The 22,082-nt window shown below is 43.3% G+C and overlaps 1 protein-coding gene across 1 annotated transcript in view; it reads left to right on the forward strand.

The window, feature by feature from the left end:
* F13A1 (coagulation factor XIII A chain) overlaps positions 1-15,078 on the forward strand; it is a 421,197-nt gene extending 406,119 nt beyond the window's left edge. Inside the window, exon 15 of the mRNA XM_069730705.1 lies at positions 14,125-15,078. Within this exon, the coding sequence (XP_069586806.1) occupies positions 14,125-14,275 (151 nt within the window). The 3' untranslated portion in view covers positions 14,276-15,078. The remainder of the gene's footprint in view (positions 1-14,124) is intronic.
* Positions 15,079-22,082: the final 7,004 nt, after the last annotated feature.

The raw sequence follows: 22,082 nt of genomic DNA on the forward strand, positions 1-22,082 counted from the left end.
CCAATTCGTACAGATGTAGTTTTCACCAAACAAGCATTGTTACACCATAATGCCTATGAAAAAAACTATATGAACAACTGGATATTATCAACAACGACATACTTGAGGAATACCTGGCGTTTCAAAATTATAACTAAAGTAATTTTGCAGATAATAGCAAAAATGTAAGCATAGGGGCCTAAAAGGCCCCCAATATGCATTCTAGGGTTAATGCAATTTCAATGCAAGGGTAGAATCACAGAACAGTAACAGTCTATTTAAATAATAATCTCATTTGTGGCTAGGTATTCAAGATGATAAATAACATCTGTCTCATGATGGCTCAGCACATTATTTGGAAGTATTCATAACTATGTTTTGTTCAAGGCAAAGCACTTTTTCATATATAAACCTTTTTTATGAAAGATTAAATATGTTATTATACCTTTCTTTTTCTCTATCTTCACTTGACATTTAGGTTTCTCATTTCCCCTTTTGTTTCCCCTCCTTTGTTTTGTGCATATTTCCATAATAGTAATACCTTAAAAAGTAAAGTCATTCACAATAACAATACTTTCTGCTAAGGAACTACAATATGTCTACTGGTAATGGTTTCTTGCATAAGGAAATCCTTCAATAAACACCGGGTTTAATAAAGTGTCAGAGAAATTTTATTTTATTAAGTCGGCTCACTGCTTGAAAAATCATTGTCCTTTTTTACACAAATAGAAGTGTCCTTTAAATGAAACCTGTCATGTCAGATAACACTATTAGTCTGCAGATATGAGTTTAATCTGTAGGTTAATAAGGTTAGAAAGATTCTCAGCCACCTTATTGAAAGATGTCTCCTGACGATGCCCAGTGTGGCGAAACACGTGTCGAGGTGCTTGTGCACTCCCCTTTTGGTGCCTCTTCCTGGTGCCTTACATTACTGACCTCATAATGTCTCTAGGTAATGAGCATGCATTATAGTTATGCACTTTCTGCACTTTAAATTTATTGCTGCTATTTAGTCCACTAAAAGTGCCATGTATCTATATACTTACTACATTGCTATTACCATTTACCGTATATACTCGAGTATAAGCCGAGATTTTCAGCCCGCTTTTTTGGGCTGAAAGTCCCCCTCTCGACTTATACTTGAGTCATACGCAGGGGTCAGCAGGTGAGGGGGAGCGGGGCTGTGAAATTATACTCACCTACTCCTGGCGCGGTCCCTGCAGGTCCCTGGCTTCCCCGGCATCGGCAGCAGCAGATTCTTCCTGTACTGAGCGGTCACATGGTACTGCTCATTTCAGTAATGAATATGGACTCCACCTCCCATAGGGGTGGAGCCGCATATTCATTACTGTAATGAGCGGTAACGGTGACCGCTCAGTACAGGATGAAGCTGCGGCGTCGGGGAAGCAGGGACTGCACAGCGCCAGGACCAGGTGAGTATACGGGGAGGGGGAGCGCTGCACGATAGTCACCTTTCCTCGTTCCGGGCATCGCTCTGTCTTCAGCAGTGACACTCAGGTCAGAGGGCGCAGTGACATGGTTAGTGCGTGCCCTCTGCTGAACGTCAGTGCAGAAGACGGAGCCGCACCAGAACAAGGAGCAGGTAACTATTGAAAGTGCCGGGGGCCTGAGCGACGGAGAGGTGAGTATGTGATTTAATTTTTTTTATCGCAGCAAATGGGGCAAGTGTCTGTATGGAGCATCTATGTGGCCATAAGGTTTGTGCAGCACTATATGGGGCCATAACATTTGTGCAGCACTATATGGGGCCATAACATTTGTGCAGCACTATATGGGGCCATAACATTTGTGCAGCACTATATGGGGTCATAACATTTGTGCAGCACTATATGGGGCCATAACGTTTGTGTAGCACTATATGGGGCAAGTGTCTGTATGAAGCATCTTATAGGGCCATAATCAAGGTTTGTGCAGCACTATATGGGGCAAATATCTTTATGGAGCATCTTATGGGGCCATAATCCGCATTTGTGCAGCATTATATTGGGCAAATGTGTCTATGGAGCATCTTATGGGGCCATTATTAACCTTTATGCAGGATTATATGGGGCATGTTTTAATATGGAGCATCTTATGGGGTCCATCATAAACTGTATGGAGCATTATATGGGGCTCCTGATTCAATATGGATATTCAAAAACACTTAAACTACTGATATCTCAATTAATTTTACTTTTAATGGTATCTATTTTTACTTTTGACATTTACCGGTAGCTGCTGCATTTCCCACCCTAGGCTTATACTCGAGTCATTAAGTTTTCCCAGTTTTTTGTGGCAAAATTAGGGGGGTCGGCTTATACTCGGGTCGGCTTATACTCGAGTATATACGGTATTTGTTCTATATGACATTATGCCACTTTAACCCTTCCCTCACTTAATCGCTAATGACATCTAATGCGCTGTATATTAAAATACTGTTTATAGTACACTAGCTGAAGAGCCCGGCGTTGCCTGGGCATAGTAAATATCTGTGGTTAGTTATAGCACCTCAATTCTCTTATTTTCCCATCACACCTCTCATTTTGCCCCTCACATCTCTCATTTTCTCCCTTACACCTCTCCTTTTCCCCCTCACTCCTCTTATTTTCCCCCTCACTCCTCTCATTCCCCCCTAACACTTGTCATTTCGACCTCACATCTGTCATTTTCCGATCACTCCACTATTTTCCCTCACTCCTCTCATTTTGCACTCACACATTTTCATTTTCACCTCACACCCCTCATTTTCACCTCACACCGCTCATTTTCCCCCTCAGTATATACATGTTTGTCATCTCCCTTATATATAGTATACACCTGTATGTCATCTCCTGTATATAGTATATGCCTGTATGTCATCTCCCCTGTAAATAGTATATACCTGCTGTATGTCATCTCCTCCTGTATATTGTATATACCTATGTGTCATCTCCTCCATTATATAGTATATACCTGTATGTCATCTCTTCTGTTTATACTATGTACCTGTATGTCATCTCCTGTATATAGTATATACCTGTATGTCATCTCCTGTATATAGTATACTAGATGGTGGCCCGATTCTAACGCATCGGGTATTCTAGAATATGTATGTCCTCGTAGTATATTGCCCAGCGACATAGTATATTGCCCAGCGACGTAGTATATTGGCCAGCCACGTAGTATATTGGCCAGCTACATAGTATATTGCCCAGCCGTGTAGTATATTGCCCAGCCACGTAGTATATTGCCCAGCCACGTAGTATATTGCCCAGCCACGTAGTATATTGCCTAGCCACGTAGTATATTGCCCAGTCACGTATTGCCCAGCCACATAGTATATAGCACAGCCCACGTAGTACGGTATATTGCCCAGCCACGTAGTATATTGCCCAGCCACATAGTATATAGCAGAGCCACGTAGTATATTGCCCAGTCACGTAGTATATTAGCCAGCACAGAGCCACGTAGTATAGAGACATAAAAAAAAGAAACATATACTCACCTATAGCCCGTTGAAGTCCTGCTATACTCACCATCCACTGCCTTTCCCGCTCCTAGCCATGCTCCCGGGATCGCTCCATTGCAAGCGGCAGCTTGCGGTCCCAGGGCTGGTGTGAGCAGAACCTATGATGACGTCGCGGTCACATGACCGTGACGTCATGGCAGGTCCTTGTCGCACACCAGCCCTGGGACGGGAGCGGCCGCTTGCAATGGAGCGGTCCCGGGAGCGTGGCGAGGAGCGAGAAAGGCGGCGGAGGGTGAGTATAACAGGTTTATTTTTTTTTAAATTATTTTTAACATGACATATTTTTACTATTGATGCTGCATAGGCTGATTGGTCGAGGCAACCTTTATGACATCATCGTCGCCATGGCAACCATTATGACATCTACGTCGATACTGTGCCCGTCGCTGAATCAGAAACGTGGGATTTCTACGTCCTTTATGACATCATTGTCGCTGTGCCCGTTGCTGATTGGTCGAGGCCTGGCGGCCTCGACCAATCAGAGACGCGGGATTTCCAGGACAGACAGACAGACAGACAGACGGAAAAACCCTTAGACAATTATATATATAGATACCTGTAAGTCATCTCCTCCTGTATATAGTATATACCTGTGTGTCATCTGCTCCTCTATATAGTATATACCTGTGTGTCATCTCCTCCTGTATATGGTATGTGCCATCTCCTCCTGTACATAGTATATACCTGTGCGACATCTCCTCCTGTATATAGTATATACCTGTGCCATCTGCTCCTGTATATAGTATATATCTGTGTGTCATCTCCTCCTGTATATAGTATATGCGTGTGTCATCTCCCCTGTATATAGTATATACCTGTGTGTCATCTCCTCCTGTATATAGCATATACCTGTGTGTCATCTCCTCCTGTATATAGTATGTACCTGTATGTCATCTCCTCCTGCATATAGTATATACCTCTGTGTCATCTCCTCCTGTATATAGTATATACATGTGTGTCATCTCCCCTGTATATAGTATATATGTGTGTGTCATCTCCTCCTGTATATAGTATATATCTGTATGCCATCTCCTCTTGTATATAGTTACATAGTTACATAGTTATTAAGGTTGAAGGAAGACTATAAGTCCATCTAGTTCAACCCATAGCCTAACCTAACTTGCCCTAACATGTTGATCCAGAGGAAGGCAAAAAAAACCCATGTGGCAAATAGTAAGCTCCACCTTGGGGAAAAAAATTCCTTCCCGACTCCACATACGGCAATCAGACTAGTTCCCTGGATCAACGCCCTATCAAGGAATCTAGTGTATATACCCTGTAACATTATACTTTTCCAGAAAGGTATCCAGTCCCCTCTTAAATTTAAGTAACGAATCACTCATTACAACATCATACGGCAGAGAGTTCCATAGTCTCACTGCTCTTACAGTAAAGAATCCACGTCTGTTATTATGCTTAAACCTTTTTTCCTCCAAACGTAGAGGATGCCCCCTTGTCCCTGTTTCAGGTCTATGATTAAAAAGATCATCAGAAAGGTCTTTGTACTGTCCCCTCATATATTTATACATTAACATAAGATCACCCCTTATAGTATATACCTGTGTCATCTCCCCTTTTTATAGTATATATGTGTGTGTCATCTCCCTTGTATATAGTATATACCTGTGCGACATCTCCTCCTGTATATAGTATATACCTGTGTCATCTCCTCCTGTATATAGTATATACCTGTGTGTCATCTCCTCCTGTATATAGTATATACCTGTGTGTCATCTCCCCTGTATATAGTAAATACCTGTGTGTCATCTCCCCTGTATATAGTATATACCTGTGTGTCATCCCCCCTGTATATAGTATGTACCTGTATGTCATCTCCCCTGTATATAGTATATACCAGTGTGTCATCTCCTCCTGTATATAGTATATATCTGTATGTCATCTCTTCCTGTATATAGTATATACCTGTGTGTCATCTCCTCCTGTATATAATACATACCTATGTGTCAGACCCCTGTATATAGTATATACCTGTGTGTCATCTCCCCTGTGTATAGTATATATCTGTATGTCATCTCCTCCTGTATTAGACCGCGTTCACACGTTATTTGGTCAGTATTTTTACCTCAGTATTTGTAAGCTAAATGGCAGCCTGATAAATCCCCAGCCAACATGAAGCCCTCCCCTCTGGCAGTACATATTAGCTCACACATACACATAATAGACAGGTCATGTGACTGACAGCTGCCGTATTTCCTATATGGTACATTTGTTGCTCTTGTAGTTTGTCTGCTTATTAATCAGATTTTTATTTTTGAAGGATAATACCAGACTTGTGTGTGTTTTAGGGCGATTTTCATGTGTCAAGTTGTGTGTGTTGAGTTGCATGTGGCGACATGCATGTAGCGACTTTTGTAAGATGAGTTTTGTGTGGCGGCATGCGTGCAACAACTTTATGTGTGTCGAGTTGCATGTGACAGGTTAGTGTAGCAAGTTGTGTGCAGCAAGTTTTGCGCATGGGGAGTTTTGCGCGTGGCGAGTTTTATGTGTGGTGCATTTTGAGTATGTGCAAGTTTTGTGTGAGGCAACTTTTGCATGTATTGCAACTTTTGTGCATGTGGCAATTTTTCCGCGTGTGCAAGTTTTGCGTGTGGCGAGTTTTCCATGAGGTGAGTTTTGCACGTGTGGCGAGTTTTGCGTGAGCCTAGTTTTGCATGTGGCGAGTTTTGAGCGGCGACTTTTGTGTTTCGACTTTTATGTGGCAAGGTTGGTGTATGTGTGGTGAAATGTGTGCTGAGGGTGGTATATGTGTTCAAGCACGTGGTAGTGTGCGGCGCATTTTGTGTGTGTGTTCATATCCCCGTGTGTGGTGAATATCCCATGTTGGGGCCCCACCTTAGCAACTGTACAGTATATACTCTTTGGCGCCATCGCTCTCACTCTTTAAGTCCCCCTTGTTCATCTGGCAGCTGTCAATTTGCCTCCAACACTTTTCCTTTCACTTTTTCCCCATTATGTAGATAGGGGCAAAATTATTTGGTGAATTGGAACGCGCGGGGTTAAAATTTCGCCTCACAACATAGCCTATGATGCTCTCGGGGTCCAGACGTGTGACTGTGCAAAATTTTGTGGCTGTAGCTGCGACGGTGCAGATGCCAATCCCAGTTATACACACATACACACACACATTCAGCTTTATATATTAGATTTATATGTTTTGCCTATGTCATATATATTACAACGTAATTTACATCATTATTAGAGATGGGTGAACCCAAACAGTAAAGTTCGGGGTCTGTACCAAACACCAGGAAGTCCGTGTTACTGTTCAAGTGTTTCCCTTGCTGTCATCTGCATGACAGCGTGAGAAGCACCGGAGGCTTGATCAGAGAGCTGCAGTTCCCAAGCTGTCAGATGACAGCTGTGACCGGCAGTTAAAAGGTTACCTCTGGTCTCACTCGTCGGCTGATGAGTGAGTACTACTCCCATCAGCCTATGCCTGCTGTTGCTGATAACCGTGAGAGCAATTGGCACTGATGGGAGTATTCATCAGAAAGCACCTGTGCTAAAAATAAATAAATAAAATGATGTGGGGTCTTTTCTGTATTTTATAGCCAGCACAGTCAAAACTGATAGCTGTGGGCTGCAACCCTCAGCTGTCAGCTTTATCATGGTTGTTATCAAGAATAGAGGCGTCCGATATCATTTTTTTCATTATTTCAATAAATAGTTTAAAAAAACGGCATAAGGTCCCCCCATTTTTGACAACCAGTCAAGATAAAGCAAACAGCTGGGGGATGGCACTCTCAGACTGGTTAAGGACCATGGATATTGCTCCCCCAGCATTAAATTAGCAGCCCACAGTTGCCTCAGAAAAGGCGCATCTACTAGAAGTGCCAATTATGGTGCTTCACCTGGCTACTCCCTTTTGCACTGTTGTTTGGTCAAGTGGGATAGTGGTTGTGGGGTTTATGTCACACAAACAGTTAAACTCACTTTACATCTAGTTTATTGAAGCCCTTTTCTCCTGTAAAAAACCTAATCTAATAAACATCCATAATACTCACCTTAAGTCGAATTCATTGAAGCCCCTGTTCTCTGTAAAGAAATCATAAATAAACTACCATGTCCCTCCCACGAAGGTTAGCAATACTGTCCCATGCCATAATCCATCTCTGTGATAACTGGTTTACAACCTGAATGGTGCTATAATGCAACCGTCCAGGCTGAAAACCAGGAGACAATGAAGTGCTGCAATTTGCAGCTTCAGAAGGTGCATTCTCAGGCTCATTTCACTGTGAGTCAGGACAAAGAACTGTGGTGGCCTCAATGACATCACCGCAAGCACTAAGAAAATTGAATTAGAGGATTTTATTTGTGCTGTGTGTTTGTTTCCAAACTTACTATGGGGTTAGTAATGGGGGCGTCTAATAGATTCCTCTCCATTACTAAACCCTGGGCTTGATGTCACCTGACATTACAAAGATGACATCAACCCCACAAATATTACCCCACTTGCCACTGCCACAGGGCAATCGGGAAGAACGAGGCTAAGTCCAGATTTAGCTCATCTTATTGATGCACCATTTCTGGGGTGGCTGAGGGCTGATGTTCATAGTCTGGGAGGAAAGCCAATTTCCCTGGCCCCTTCCCTAGCTATTAATATCAGTCAATAGCAGTCTGTTTATCCTTTGTTGGTTTAAAATTATAGGGGGAACTTTACATAATTTTTTCTGGGGATCAACCATAAAATAGCCATTAAAGACTAACCAAACAGCTGTGCGCTGATATTACTAATTAAGGTATATTGCTTTCCTTCTAGAATGTTAACATTAGCCCTTAGCTGTCGGCTTTCGCTCTGCTGCTTACAAAAATTACAGGGGACCGCCACACATTTATTTATTTGCTGTGTCATGTAGATGACAGCATAGCAAACAACAGATGTTCTTGCCCCCAATTCATATGAATGGGGTTTGGGGTATGGGTACACCCATCACATTCATTATCTTCTCCATTTGTAATATCTTGTACATTTGGGTTAAAATGCATACCTCATTTTTCTGCTATATCCTTTATGGTTTGTCATTATTGTTTCTATTGATTAATTAAATATTAAATACTAAGTGAGAGTGTACCCAAAATTGGGGGACTTTGTCTCTTTCTGTCAGGGTAAAATTTTGATTTCTTAAGATCAAATTTTCGAACTTTGATCTTTACAATCCATATGTACCGTATATATTCAAGTATAAGCCGAGACCCCTAATTTTGTCACAAAAAAACTGGGAAAACTTATTGACTCGAGTATAAGCCTAGGGTGCGAAATGCAGCAGCTACTGGTAAATTTCAAAAATAAAAATTGATACCAATAAAAGTAAAATTGATTGAAACATTAGTAGGTTAAGTGTTATTGAATATCCTTATTGAATCAGGAGCCCCATATAAGGCTCCATACAGTTCATGATGGGCCTCATAAGATGTTCCATACAAAATACGCCCCATATAATGCTCCATAAAGTTTATGATGGGCCCCATAAGATGCTCTATATTAAAATAAGCCCCATATAATGCTGCATAAAAGGTTAATGATGGCCCCATTAGATGCTCCATAGAATATTATGCCCCATATAATGCTGCACAAAGGTTGATGGCCCCATAAAAAGCTCCATAGAATTTTATGCCCCATATAATTCTGCACAAACATTGATGGCCCCATTAGATGCTCCATAGAATATTATGCCCCATATGCTGCTGCGATTAAAAAAAAATATGACATACTCACCTCTCATCGCTGGGGGTCAGGTGCCAGTGTCCTGAGTAGGTGGGGACACCGGTGCACTATGGGGGCCAGGTGCGGGAGTCGCCACTGGCTCAGAACACCGACTCTTGCGATATTCACCTGTCCCCGTTCCACCGCGCACGCAGCTGTGTCTTCCGGGTCTCTGCAGTGGCTGTTTAGGCAGAGGGCACGCACTAACTAACGTCATCGCGCCCTCTGACGTGAACGTCACAGCCAGAGGACGTGGAAGACAGAGCCCAGCAGTGGAACGGGAATAGGTGAATATCGCATGGCTCACCCTCCCCCGTCATACTAACCCCCTCCTGATGCGGCCCTGCTTCTTCGATGTCTCTGGTGCCAGCAGCTTGTTCCTGTGTTCAGTGGTCACATAGTACCGTTCATTAAAGTAATGAATATGCGCTTCACTCCTATGGGAGTGGAGTCGCGTCCATATTCATTACTTTAATGAGCGGTACCCCGTGACCGCTGAACACAGGAAGAGCTGCGGGCGCTGGAGACCACTGGAGAAGCAGGGACATGCAGAGACCGCATCAGGAGGGGGTGAGTATGATGTGACAGCTCCTGCCGTTCCCCCTCCCCCACCAACCTCCTGGGACAATGACTCAAGTATAAGCCGAGAGGGGCACTTTTAGACTAAAAAATGGGCTGAAAATCTCAGCTTATACTCTAGTATATATGGTATATGGTCTTTTTGATTATTGTCTAATAAACTTGACTATTTTATACATTATAATATATCCCTTTTTCTGTCTTTCTACTATGTCGCCATTTTAGCACAATACTGTTATCTTTATTTGATAGGTAGTGCATCTTCTGGGAGAAATTGAACTTTATTCCTTCTGGGAGCTGCCGACTTTCAGTTGTGTAGGCGTGCCGACGTGGCTACAGTCACAGCTCAGTAGTGGGGAGTGGTGAGTGGTAGCTGAAAACATGCCCAACACTTTAAATGATAGCTTGCTCTGTACTGATGTGATTGCAACCACTTCAGACAATGCAGTGTGCTATGACTATAGCTGCACCGACAAACCTCTATGACTGAATGCCAGCAGCTCCTGGGAAGAATAAAGATAATTTTCTCCTGGGAATTGGGCTTTCAGTAGGCAGCCAGGCATCATTGTAAAGCCAGATTAACCATATTTGCAGGTTAATAGCCTGATCCGATGTGACAGGTTTCCTGTATGGTAGAAAAAAAAGAAATACTGTATATAGAAAAATAGATGTAGAAATATACAGTATATACAGTATGTTGATTTTATGCTTTTTGTCTAATGAAACTATTCTTGTAAGTTGCTCCTCTACATTAAATAGCAAATCTCATGCTAGATGGCAGTGGCGTATCCGGGTGGGGCAGCCGGGGCATGTGCCCCGGGCGCAGCCAACAGGGGGGCGCCAGCAGGCCGCCTGATGCGGCGGTCCAAGGAGGAGACTCCCTATCGGTGCAATTCTGCCACCCCCACACTGAGATTCTTCCGTTCTCTGAGCCGGCTGTCAAATTGATACCCTTGATCTATGCCCTGACCGCCGCCAGCACTTCCACATCAGTGAAGCGCCAGCAGCGTGATCAGGTCACAGGATCACGCTGCTGACATCACTCGCCGGCTCTTCACAGGCTGCCTTGCGGTTTGTGGTAAGTGCACCAGCTCCAGACGGCTGGGTAATGGAGGCTGGAACTGAAGACACCGAACTGCCAGAAGGAGAGATGCGGGCTGTGCTGTATACTACTATGTGAGCGGTGCTGTATACTACTATGTGGGCTGTGCTATATACTACTAGGTGGGCTGTGCTGTATACTACTATATGAGCTATGCTATATACTACTATGTGGGCGCTGCTGTATACTACTATGTGGGCTGTGCTGTATACTACTGTGTGGGCTGTGCTATATACTACTATGTGGGCTGTGCTATATACTACTATCTGGGCAGTGCTGTATACTACTATATGGGCTGTGCTGTATACTGCTGTGTGGGCTGTGATATATACTACTATGTGGGCTGTGCTGTATACTACTATGTGGGCAGTGCTATACACTACTATGTAGGCTGTGCTATATACTACTATGTGGGTTGTGCTATATACTACTGTGTGGGCTGTACTATATATTACTATGCGGGCTGTGCTATATACTATTATGCAGGCTGTGCTATATACTACTATGTGGGCTGTGCTATATACTACTATGTGGGCAGTGCTGTATACTACTATGCGAGCTGTGCTATATACTAATATGAGGGTGGTGCCATATACTACTATGTGGGCAGTGCTGTATACTACTGTGTGGACTGTGCTGTATACTACTATGTGGGCAGTGCTATATACTACTATGTGGGCAGTGCTGTATACTACTATGCGGGCTCTGCTATATACTACTATGTGGACTGTGCTATATACTACTATGTGGGCTGTGCTATATACTACTATGTAGGCTGTGCTATATACTACTATGTGGGCAGTGCTATAAACTACTGTGTGGGCTGTGCTATATACTACTACGTGGGCAGTGCTGTATACTACTATGTGGGCTGTGCTATATACTACTATGTGGGCAGTGCTGTATACTACTATGTGGGCTGTGCTATATACTACCATGTGGTCAGTGCTGTATACTACTATGTAGGCTGTGCTATATACTACTATGCGGGCTGTGCTATATACTACTCTGCGGGCTGTGCTGTATACTACTGTGTGGGCTGTGCTATATACTACTATGCGGGATGTGCTATGTACTACGTGGGCAGTGCTATATACTACTGTGTGGGTTGTGCTATATACTACTATGTGGGCAGTGCTGTATACTACTATGCGGGCTGTGCTATATACTACTAAGCAGGCTGTGCTGTATACTACTATGTGGGCAGTGCTGTGTATACTACTGTGTTCCTCAGATTTCTCCACCACATGCAACTGCACTCGGGAAGGGAGGGGATGAGGGCAGACATCAGAACATTATGGGGCAGAAGAAATCTGAGCACATTATGGGGGCATAAATCAGGACAGTATGGGGGCAGAAATCTGAGGCCATTATAGGGGCAGAAATCTGAGGGGGGGGGCGCCAAACTGATCCTTTGCCCCGGGTGCAGGAAGAGCTAGATACACCTCTGCTAGATGGCATCCCAAACAATTGTGAGAACATTGTGGCTGCATTATTTTTGGGCAAAGGAGCTCATGCTCGCTGCATGGTACACTGTTGTGAATTCTGTGATCAAGCTCCCTCCTGTGGTCACGAGTGGTACTGCGGCTTCTGAGTTTCCTTCCTCAGGTGATGAGGTTAAGTCGTTAGGTGCTGCTCTATTTAACTCCACCTAGTGCTTTGATTCTGGCCTCCAGTCAATGTTCTAGTATTGGTCTTGCTTCCTCCTGGATCGTTCCTGTGGCCTGTCTGCTCAGCATAAGCTAAGTTCTGCTTGTGTTACTTTTGTTGCTATATTTTCTGTCCAGCTTGCTTTTTTGGTTCTGCTTGCTTGCTGGAAGCTCTGAGACGCAGAGGGAGCACCTCCGTACCGTTAGTCGGTGCGGAGGGTCTTTTTGCCCCTCTGCGTGGTTGTTTGTAGGTTTTTGTGTTGACCGCAAAGCTATCTTTCCTATCCTCGGTCTATTCAGTAAGTCGGGCCTCACTTTGCTAAATCTATTTCATCTCTGAGTTTGTATTTTCATCTTAACTCACAGTCATTATATGTGGGGGGCTGCCTTTTCCTTTGGGGAATTTCTCTGAGGCAAGGTAGGCTTATTTTTCTATCTTCAGGACTAGCTAGTTTCTCAGGCTGTGCCGAGTTGCATAGGGAGCGTTAGGCGCAATCCACGGCTACCTCTAGTGTGGTTTGATAGGTTTAGGGATTGCGGTCAGCAGAGTTTCCACGTCTCAGAGCTCGTCCTATGTTTTGTGGGTTTTGTCAGGTCACTTGTGTGCTCTGAACTTCAAGGTCCATTGTGGTTCTGAATTACCTATTCATAACAGTACACACCCTAAACTTAGTTGTGTAAAATTTAGAGAAATATGCCTTCTTGAAGAAGGTGATGGCCATAGCCATAGGAGTGTCTCTGGGAATTTTTATGAACCAAAGCACTCCCTCCAGGCTTTTCCAAATCAGGACGTTCAGCAAGAGCACCGATTAATTTGCGACATTACAGCGTGCTGGAATTCAATGCTGCCTATGTTAGAGCAGCTGTATGAGCAACACAAAGCAGAGACTGAGCATAAAAAGTCTGTCAGTTCAATTTCTTATTATGCAGACTGTTAGTTGCCACCCTTTACCATCTGTTTGCCCATAACCATACATGTTCATGTCACTTTGACATTACTAAGGCTGTGCTTGCATTAAATAGTTAGAAAGGGGATGAATACAGCCCTAGGAGATCTTAGAGTGTTATACAAGACTTTTACAATTTTTTGGCGAATTCAAATTCTAAATGATTTATTCATCTCTTTATGTTAATAATTGTATTAGCCTTGTGTTATGAAGTGTAATTAAACTATATAGCTTAATTTAAGTACCTAACAAAATATTTAAAAAGCCATAAGTGGACTGGACAAAAGCACAAGAATACTAAAGCAGTCTATCCTTGGTGAAATACTCTTTAATAAAAAACAAAAAAAGTCAATGCTTTTGAGCCTTTATACAATTTGTTTATTATGTAAACCATTATTAATAATAATCGTTATTATTATTTCTATTTATAGAAACATATTCTGCAACATTTTACATTTCAGATGGTACTTGCACAGACAGTAAAGGCATAACAGAATAACACATAATTGAACAGATACCAAGAGTAGCGAGTGACCTGCTCGCAAGCTTACAATCTATGAGAACCATTAGGAAAAATGTAATCATATAATGACACACGCACTAACACATCTAATATGTATAATTCCTTTTTTCAGAGAAGTCGCTGCAAATACAACTGTGATTTGGGAAGAGACTTGTACTCCAAGAGTGGCAGGCAACAGAAAACTTATTGCAACTCTTGACTCAGAAACTCTTCGACATGTGTATGGAGAGCTGGACTTAGAGATTTTGGCTGGAGACAATTAGTATTGGAGTCCTTTTTTACAGGTGTTATTTGCATCCATATAGTTATAAAAATACAATTTTAGTAAATACAGTGTAATATTTAATGCTACATTACAAGGTATATGCATAAGCAGGATGTTCAAACTTGCCCCCAAAATCTGTAAACCAATTGTTATCTATTTCTTCTATACATAGAGTAGTTTATATTCTATAGCATCATTTATGTAATGCATATGTATCTAGGAATTTTAACCACAGTTGTCTTTCTATAGTTCTTGCAATATGTAATGTAAATCCAGGGGTGCCACAGCTTTGTTCTGAATAAGGACCCTCAGTGAGACTTTGCCTACCATTAAATAACTCATGAGGTACTCACAACTGAGAGTCCATTGGGGGTGTAATAGGCTTCCCCCCATTTATTCACTTGAATACCATTGTCACTGTTCACATGGCATCTAAGGTATAAAACTGCTGTGATCAGAGTTATCTCCACTCACAGTAGTCACTGGCAGGTGTGTGCTGTGTAAAACAGCCAGCAACTCCAAGTCCTCCCACCTTCCACCATACATGTAAGGCAGATGTTGGGAGAAGGGGAAGACACGAGGCAGCTTGTGGGACCATTCAGAACTGGGCCACATTAGCTCATGGGCCCATTAGCAGTAACTTGACATGTTGTCATAGGCAGTATGCCAGTGAAACTAACCCAATTATCCTTTTCACACATTAATACCAACGTATTCACTTTATTATCACATTTTTACTTGCTCTCTATATTTTGCAAGCTCTTATATACAGTTAATAATAAACCATATTTCCATAAAAATTCTATTGATGTGTTTTCATTTGTGTCCCTTACTTGCCCCATTTAGCCACAGTTATGTTTGCTCCAAATGCTTTCATTTGATACATCTACATGTAAGGGGGGCGACAAGACCGCGGGTACCTGTGTGCCGGGTCCGGAACTGAAAAGGCTGCATCCTCTGTAACTGGGGGGAAGTTTTAGGGAGGTGGACCTTCCTCTATTCTCTATTACCTGGGAGAAGCTGGAGGGAGAACTTCCACCTGACCGAGGGGGTCAGAGATATAAAACAGAAAAGCATACACAGCAGAGCAGTTTGGCGCCAACCCAGGGCAGTGCACACGAAGGTGAGCGGCATGCTCCGCTTCCCCACCGCAGAGTACCGGCGCTGCAGTAGAGCCCTACTGTCTGAAGAGGACCGCCGGACTGAGGAGAGCAGTGTGCCCAGCACCAATCCAGAGGGAGGGACCTCTGCAGAGAGTGCAGAGCTAGGAGTGTTCAGCAGCAGCCAGGCAGAGAAGTGCTCCGTCCTGGGAGCATCAACCACGTGCAGATCAGCGTCTGTTGTCTCCCGCCGCTAGCGGCAGGGACCAGTGAGTGCAGCAGTCCCGGAGCATCCATATAGCACAGCCCCATGCTCAAGCACCCCCACCGCCCAGGTGACAGAGACTGTGAGGAGAGACATGCAGAGTGCCCATTGATCACCACAGAGCAAGGTGCTGAACGTTCTGAGCTAGTAAGTACTGTGTGCATGCTGCCAGAGAGAGATCAGGTGTAGCACCCCACTGGAGAAGCAGCGTGCCAATGGATGTCAGCGCTTCAGTCTTGGCGGGAGCAGGCAGCGCGCAACATAGTGAGAAGAGTGCAGCGCGCCCAGTAGCTGACAGAGATTGAGGTGCCGTGTGCTTCATGACTGTGAGTACAGCGCACGTGCTGCAAAGAGAAAACTGAGCACTGGATAGACTTGTGTAACCCACATTACCAGCATATACTTCCCCGCTCATGGGAGACCCTGATTTTGCCAGATTATATTTGCTGAGCCACGTTGAGCTCGTACAGTACTGTGGCCCGCACCCTTATCAGCCAATGCAGTATATGGACTAGGCCCAGCTTACCAGAGACCGACCGCTGACACCAGAAGACGGGCATAGTTGCCCACAGGATCTTCCTGGAAAAGACACCGCCCCAGCCGTTGCTGGCACTATTGAGTTCTCAGCAGGAGTTAAAGTTTGCTGAACTCCGGTCATAAGTGTTTTACAAGAACTGCCGTCATCTGAACCGTTGTTCTTCTACTTAAGATATCCTTTGCCATCTAATCTGTTTAATTTTTCTGGTTGACACTTCACCTCCCAACATCCTTTTCCATTTTTACAGTTTAACCCTTTACCTCCCTGTATGGAGTATTTCCCTTATTAAATAAAACTGTTAACCCTTGCTCTGCCTCCTGTTGTCACTGCATCCGGCAACCTGCTTACATACACAGTCTAAGATAATTTATTTCAACATTTTACGCTGAGATATGTGTTTAAACCAACTGGACATATAGATCATAAGTTGAGTTGGAAAAGCTTTTCTGCATTTTCAGGTGTTAATGGAATCAGTATACCCTGAGGTGTACATACCACCAGTGCAGCTGGACAAGGGCCCAGAGATGGATGGGGCCCATGCTAGCTGTGCAGGGGCATCTTATACTAAAAGCAATCCTGTCCTGTCACTCAGAGACTGAGCTTTAGGGGGACCCAGAGCCAGATTGTCCCCATCACTGGTGCTTAGGGCAGGAAGTGTTCCTGAAGCTTTGCTGTCTAGAGTAAAAAATTGCAGCACAGTTGCAGGAAGTAAACCATCATCAGCTTCCTGTCTGGCACTTTCTCTATGATTCAGACGCATGTATTATCCCTTACATATATGGCACTGCGGGAGCTGCGTTCCAGTGTAGGAAGATGGACTGGGCCGGTGGTTCCTCTCATGTGCTGGTCCTGGAACCATCAGGGCTGTAACCATTGTTGCAGGAGGGAATGCATTTAGACCTGGATGGACCTTTGTACTTGTCTGAAGTGGGCATGACAGACATAAAAAGCGCTGCATGCAGGAAAAGCGCAGACTCGGCGGGAAGGCAGAGTATGCCTCAGGAGACAGTTAACTCTCGCTCCCTGAGACGACATCGCAGCACTGGCCCTCACTGCAGTATGCTACCTCATTCCTCTGCTGACCATGAAAGAATTGACAGTGTGCCTTCACATAGCTGTAATACTGAATTGACCGCACGTGCCATTCTTCAGTCTAACGCGGGCACGTGGCCCACTTCTGAACCGGACGACCAGTCGGAGCCATCGTTCTTACATTCCGCCTCCGTCACCAAACTCTACAACACTCTGGCAAAAATAGAGACAAAAAACTTCAGACTGATAAGTTTGCCTGTTGTTTAACAACTGTTTAGTTACCCCTGTTTATGCGTTTTTCTTTCAAAACCCCCTCATCATTAATACTCTCCCTGCTTGGAGTTTCCTCTGTAATAAACCCCTTAGCTCTTGGTCTGCCTCCTGCTCATCACTGTATCCCGCGTTCCTGCGATTTTGACACCAACAAACCACAGTATATGTATGGCGCTGTGATCATAGGGGCTCACGCTGGGTCCTCCAGGATCCTGCAAGGAAGGTGGCCTGTGAGTGCCTGCTAAGAGCTAAAGCTGACACACATCCTCTCCTGCCTGTCAGATGCTACTTTGATGCCCTGCAGTACAGAAGCATCACAGAGTAATAGATCAGTGATCTGTCAACATACAGTGATGTCCCATCCTGGGACAATGTAAAAAAGTTTAAAAGTTTATTAAGAGTGTAAAAATATTAAAGAAAAACCCAAATAAAGAATAAAAAAAATGAACAAATATGAAACAAATCAAACATTTATTTATTTAAAAAGAATAAACAAAAAAAGTACACATATTTGGTATCACCTCATCCAGAACAACCCGACCTATAAAACTGTCCCACTACTGAACCCCTTTAGTAAATATCGCAAAAAAATTTCTAAAAGGAAGAAAAAAATATCCTTTATCATGATACCACTGAACAAAAATTTCAATAAAACGTGATCAAAAAGACAAATGTAAATAAAAATACCACTGAAAGCATCATCTTGTCCCTCAAAAAACAAGCCACTAAAAAGCACTGTCAGCAGAAAAATAAAAAAAGTTTTAGCTATCAGAATAAAGCTATGCAAAAATAATAATTTTTTCTATAAAAATAGTTTTTAATTGTATAAAGGCACCAAAACATAAAGAAAGATAAAAATGTAGTATCGCTCTAAACGAATGGTATAAAAAAAAATCCTGAATTGCTGGTTTTTATTCATTCCCAAAAATCAGAATAGAAAGCGATGAAAAAATATCATGTGCCTGAAAATGGTACCAATGAAAACATCAACTCGTCCTGCAAAAAATATGTTGTCTCATGACTCTGTCCACTAAAATATGGAAAAATTATAGCTGTCTAAATATTGCAATGCAAAAACTTGTTTTTGCAACAAAAAGCGCCTTTTAATGTGTGACAGCAGCCAAACATAAAACCTGACATGAATCTGGTATCGCTGTAATCACATCGACATGAAGAATAAAGTCACCTAATCACTTATACTGCACTAGGAATGGCATAAAAAATAAATAAAACAAATTCTTCACCTGCTGTTGATTTGTTCATTCTGTCTCCCAAAGATCGCAGTAAGGCTTGGCTCACATTTATCCTGTGCTGAGCGCTTACACTGGGTTTTCATGTAAATTTCTGAAATACATGATTCAGATAGAATCACGGTTGGAAGATTCTCTATAATGAGGTAGATGGAAGCACTGTCGATGATATAGAACCTGTGATCCAGCGGTGTCAGCTTTTTTATGTGAGCATAAAAGCACGGTTGCCCACTGTTTTGTTCACTTCTGAAAAGGTCGACCATGAACAGAGGCCAGACAGAGTCCAGAGTATCTCTGCTGCTTTGTTATAGTGAATAGCCTAATTTCCGGGTGCATGGCTCCAAAAGCATGAGCTGGTCACAATGTACTTGTCATTACAACGTACTGGTCACCACAATGTACGGGTCCCTTCAACATACACTACAATCACAGTTTGCAATTTTCACTCAGCAACATCTACTACTACTGTTTCTAGAAAACACCTATGGAGTAAAAATCATCACTACACCTGTAGGTAAATTCCCAAAGATGCATCATTTCATAATTTCCAAAATGTGGTCACTTGAGGGTTTTTTTTCTTTTATAGCACTTAGGTGCTCTGTATATGGAGTCCACAAACTATTATAGGAAAATCAGTGCTCCAGGAGGAAAATAGCTCTCCGTTCCTCCCAAGTCTCGCCGTGTGGCTAAGCAGTACTGTACAGCAATATTTATTTCTACATTCAGCGCAAATTGTAGGATAAATTTTGGTGCAGTTTTTACCCATTTCCCAGTATGAAAACGTAAAATCTGGGGCTAACATACATTCTTGGTGGTAAAAATGCAAATTATTTTTTCTTCACTGCCCAATGGTATAAAATTCTATGAGCCACCGGTGGTTTCAAAATGATCACTGCACCCCTATAAGAATTCAATGCAGTTTGTAAAATGAGGCCACTTATGTTTTTTTGCTGTTATGGCACCTCAGGGGCTCTGCCAATGTGACATGACAGCCTCAAACTAGTGTGGCAAAGCCTGTTCTGTAATATGATGTTCCTTTGCTTCTAAGCTTTGCACTTGTAACACCCAAGGAAACCGGTTGTTACAGTGGTGTTGCTTTCCTTTCGGGGAGGGTGATGCCATGCATAGAAGCAAGGAGGATCCCTTTAACAGGTGGTGCACACATGCAACTTGTTCTGACTTGAGGCCAGAAGGGGGATCACTAGATCCAGTTTCAGGGGAGCTTCCCCAGAGATATATATTCTGGCTTGGAGGAGGAGTTAGTTAGTTTGTGTCAGACAGTCAGATGGAGGAGAGGAGGAGTGAGCAGAGGAGCTGGGGCTGTGCAGCCACGTGGTGCTGCAGCTCCAGGCCATAGAGGAGAAGGAGACTGGTTGCATCTGTAGAACATGCCAGAGTGAAGCACAGGAGAATTAAGGAGCTGGAAGGGAGCTGCGACTAAGCTCCTTCCATGCTGAAGCACAGGAACCAGGCACCGGGAGCCCGAGGCTGTGTGGAACTGTATGTCCCACAGCAGAACTGGAGGGCAGAAGACTTCAGGTCATCTGTCCACACCCACACCCAAAGGTACAGCAACATACAGAGCCCGGAGTCATCTTAGAGACACCTGTAAAAAGGCTTGCACTGCCTTCCATGAGGGTATTGTCTTAGGACAGGGAAAGAGAGAACCTTATGTGGAGCCTTAGGTAGCGAGGGACTTGCGTTCCAGCACAAGAAGGAAGGCTTACAACCTCACCTCTAAAGGGGATAATCACTTCCAGGCTGACCGGACCTCACCAACACCTGTTACCAGTACCCTGGACTGTGGCCGTGAGTCACCAGTAAAGCGGTAAAGAGACTGGAACCTTGTGTCCTCTGATTATTTCTGGCACCACACTATCTGCCAAATACACTGGGAGCCCTGGGGACCCAGCTTCACCTGTGGGAAGCCATACCATCCTTGCTGCAGTACCATCACTCCCCAGAGGACCTCTTTAAGCAGCGTTGGTAACCTCTGACCGAATACCACAGGTGGCATCACAAACATTCTTATTTCTACCAACCCCTTTAAAGACCTTCCCTTTTACTTGGATGCCCAGGGCCATGGCCCGGGTCGCTGCCACCGTTACCAGCCCTTTAATGATGACTGGACCCGGTACCGAGTACCCCTAGGCACTGGCGGGCGTTCCACACTGTGCCTCAGTAGTAGTTCTTGATCATATATGGGGTATGACTGTACTCAGGAGAAATTGCACGACAAATTTTGGGGTCCATATTTTCCTGTTACCCTTGTGTAATGAAAACTTGGGGGTTAAAAAACATTATTGTGAAATTGACAGAAATTGAAAAAATTGGCCTGGTAAGGAAGGTGAACTCAGGTCACTGACCCGTGGAAGCGCAAGGAGGGCGCAAAACGGCCGTCGTCAGGCCTGCCGCACTTTGCACATTTGTACTCCCGGCCGTGATGTTTTTTACGTAATTCAATAAAAGTTACCTCTCGTGATGGATCGGTGAGTGCTGCCTTTTCCTGTTTTCTTCCTCTGAATGGACTTGGATATGTATCGTGGCCAGAGCACCTAAGATCCGGCGGTCTAACTCCCATCGCAGGTGAGCAGGCGTGCGTTGTTTCCTTTGAGCGGTGGTGCTGTCAGCTGTTTTTCTTTTAGATTGACTTTATTATGTATAGCTCTGTTCTTTAATATACAGCATAATGTACTTTCTTGTTATGTATATCACTGCCCCTTAGTTTCCTCTCTTATTATGTATGCCACTGTCCTGTATTACACAGCATCCACTCCAATCCACTTTTTTACATAATACCATCTTTTGTTATATATAGCACCATCCCTTACATAGCTTGTTCTCTTGTTTTCATTATTCATAGTGACCTCTTTTTATCACATAGAGTCCTCTTTTATTAGATATAAAATTAAATGACTGCTGATGGAGTAGCATCTGACAAAAAGATCAGCCCATCAGCATTACAAAAATAAGCTTTCCCTTATTACATCAGCAGTTACTTTATTTTCTACCTAACAATGAGAGGACACTATAAAATAAAGAGATTGCACTATAAATATTAAGAAAGGGCGCTGCTATAAAGAGAGGGTGCTATGAATAACATAAATAACAAGAGAATATGTAACGGACATAGCTCTACATTATAAGAAAGGATTATATGTAATAAGGGATGGTACTATATATAACATGACAGGATTCCACATAATAAGGGATAGCACTGTACATAACAAGAGAAGATGCTATGTAAAAGTTTAGTGTCTGCCTCTGAGTGCAATTATAATAATTACACATTAACATAGTTACTAAAATATTGACATATGACCCATTGAATTTAATAGAGAGTCACT

The sequence above is a fragment of the Ranitomeya imitator genome, chromosome 6 (genome assembly GCF_032444005.1).
Source record: "Ranitomeya imitator isolate aRanImi1 chromosome 6, aRanImi1.pri, whole genome shotgun sequence".
NCBI classification, from domain to species: domain Eukaryota; kingdom Metazoa; phylum Chordata; class Amphibia; order Anura; family Dendrobatidae; genus Ranitomeya; species Ranitomeya imitator.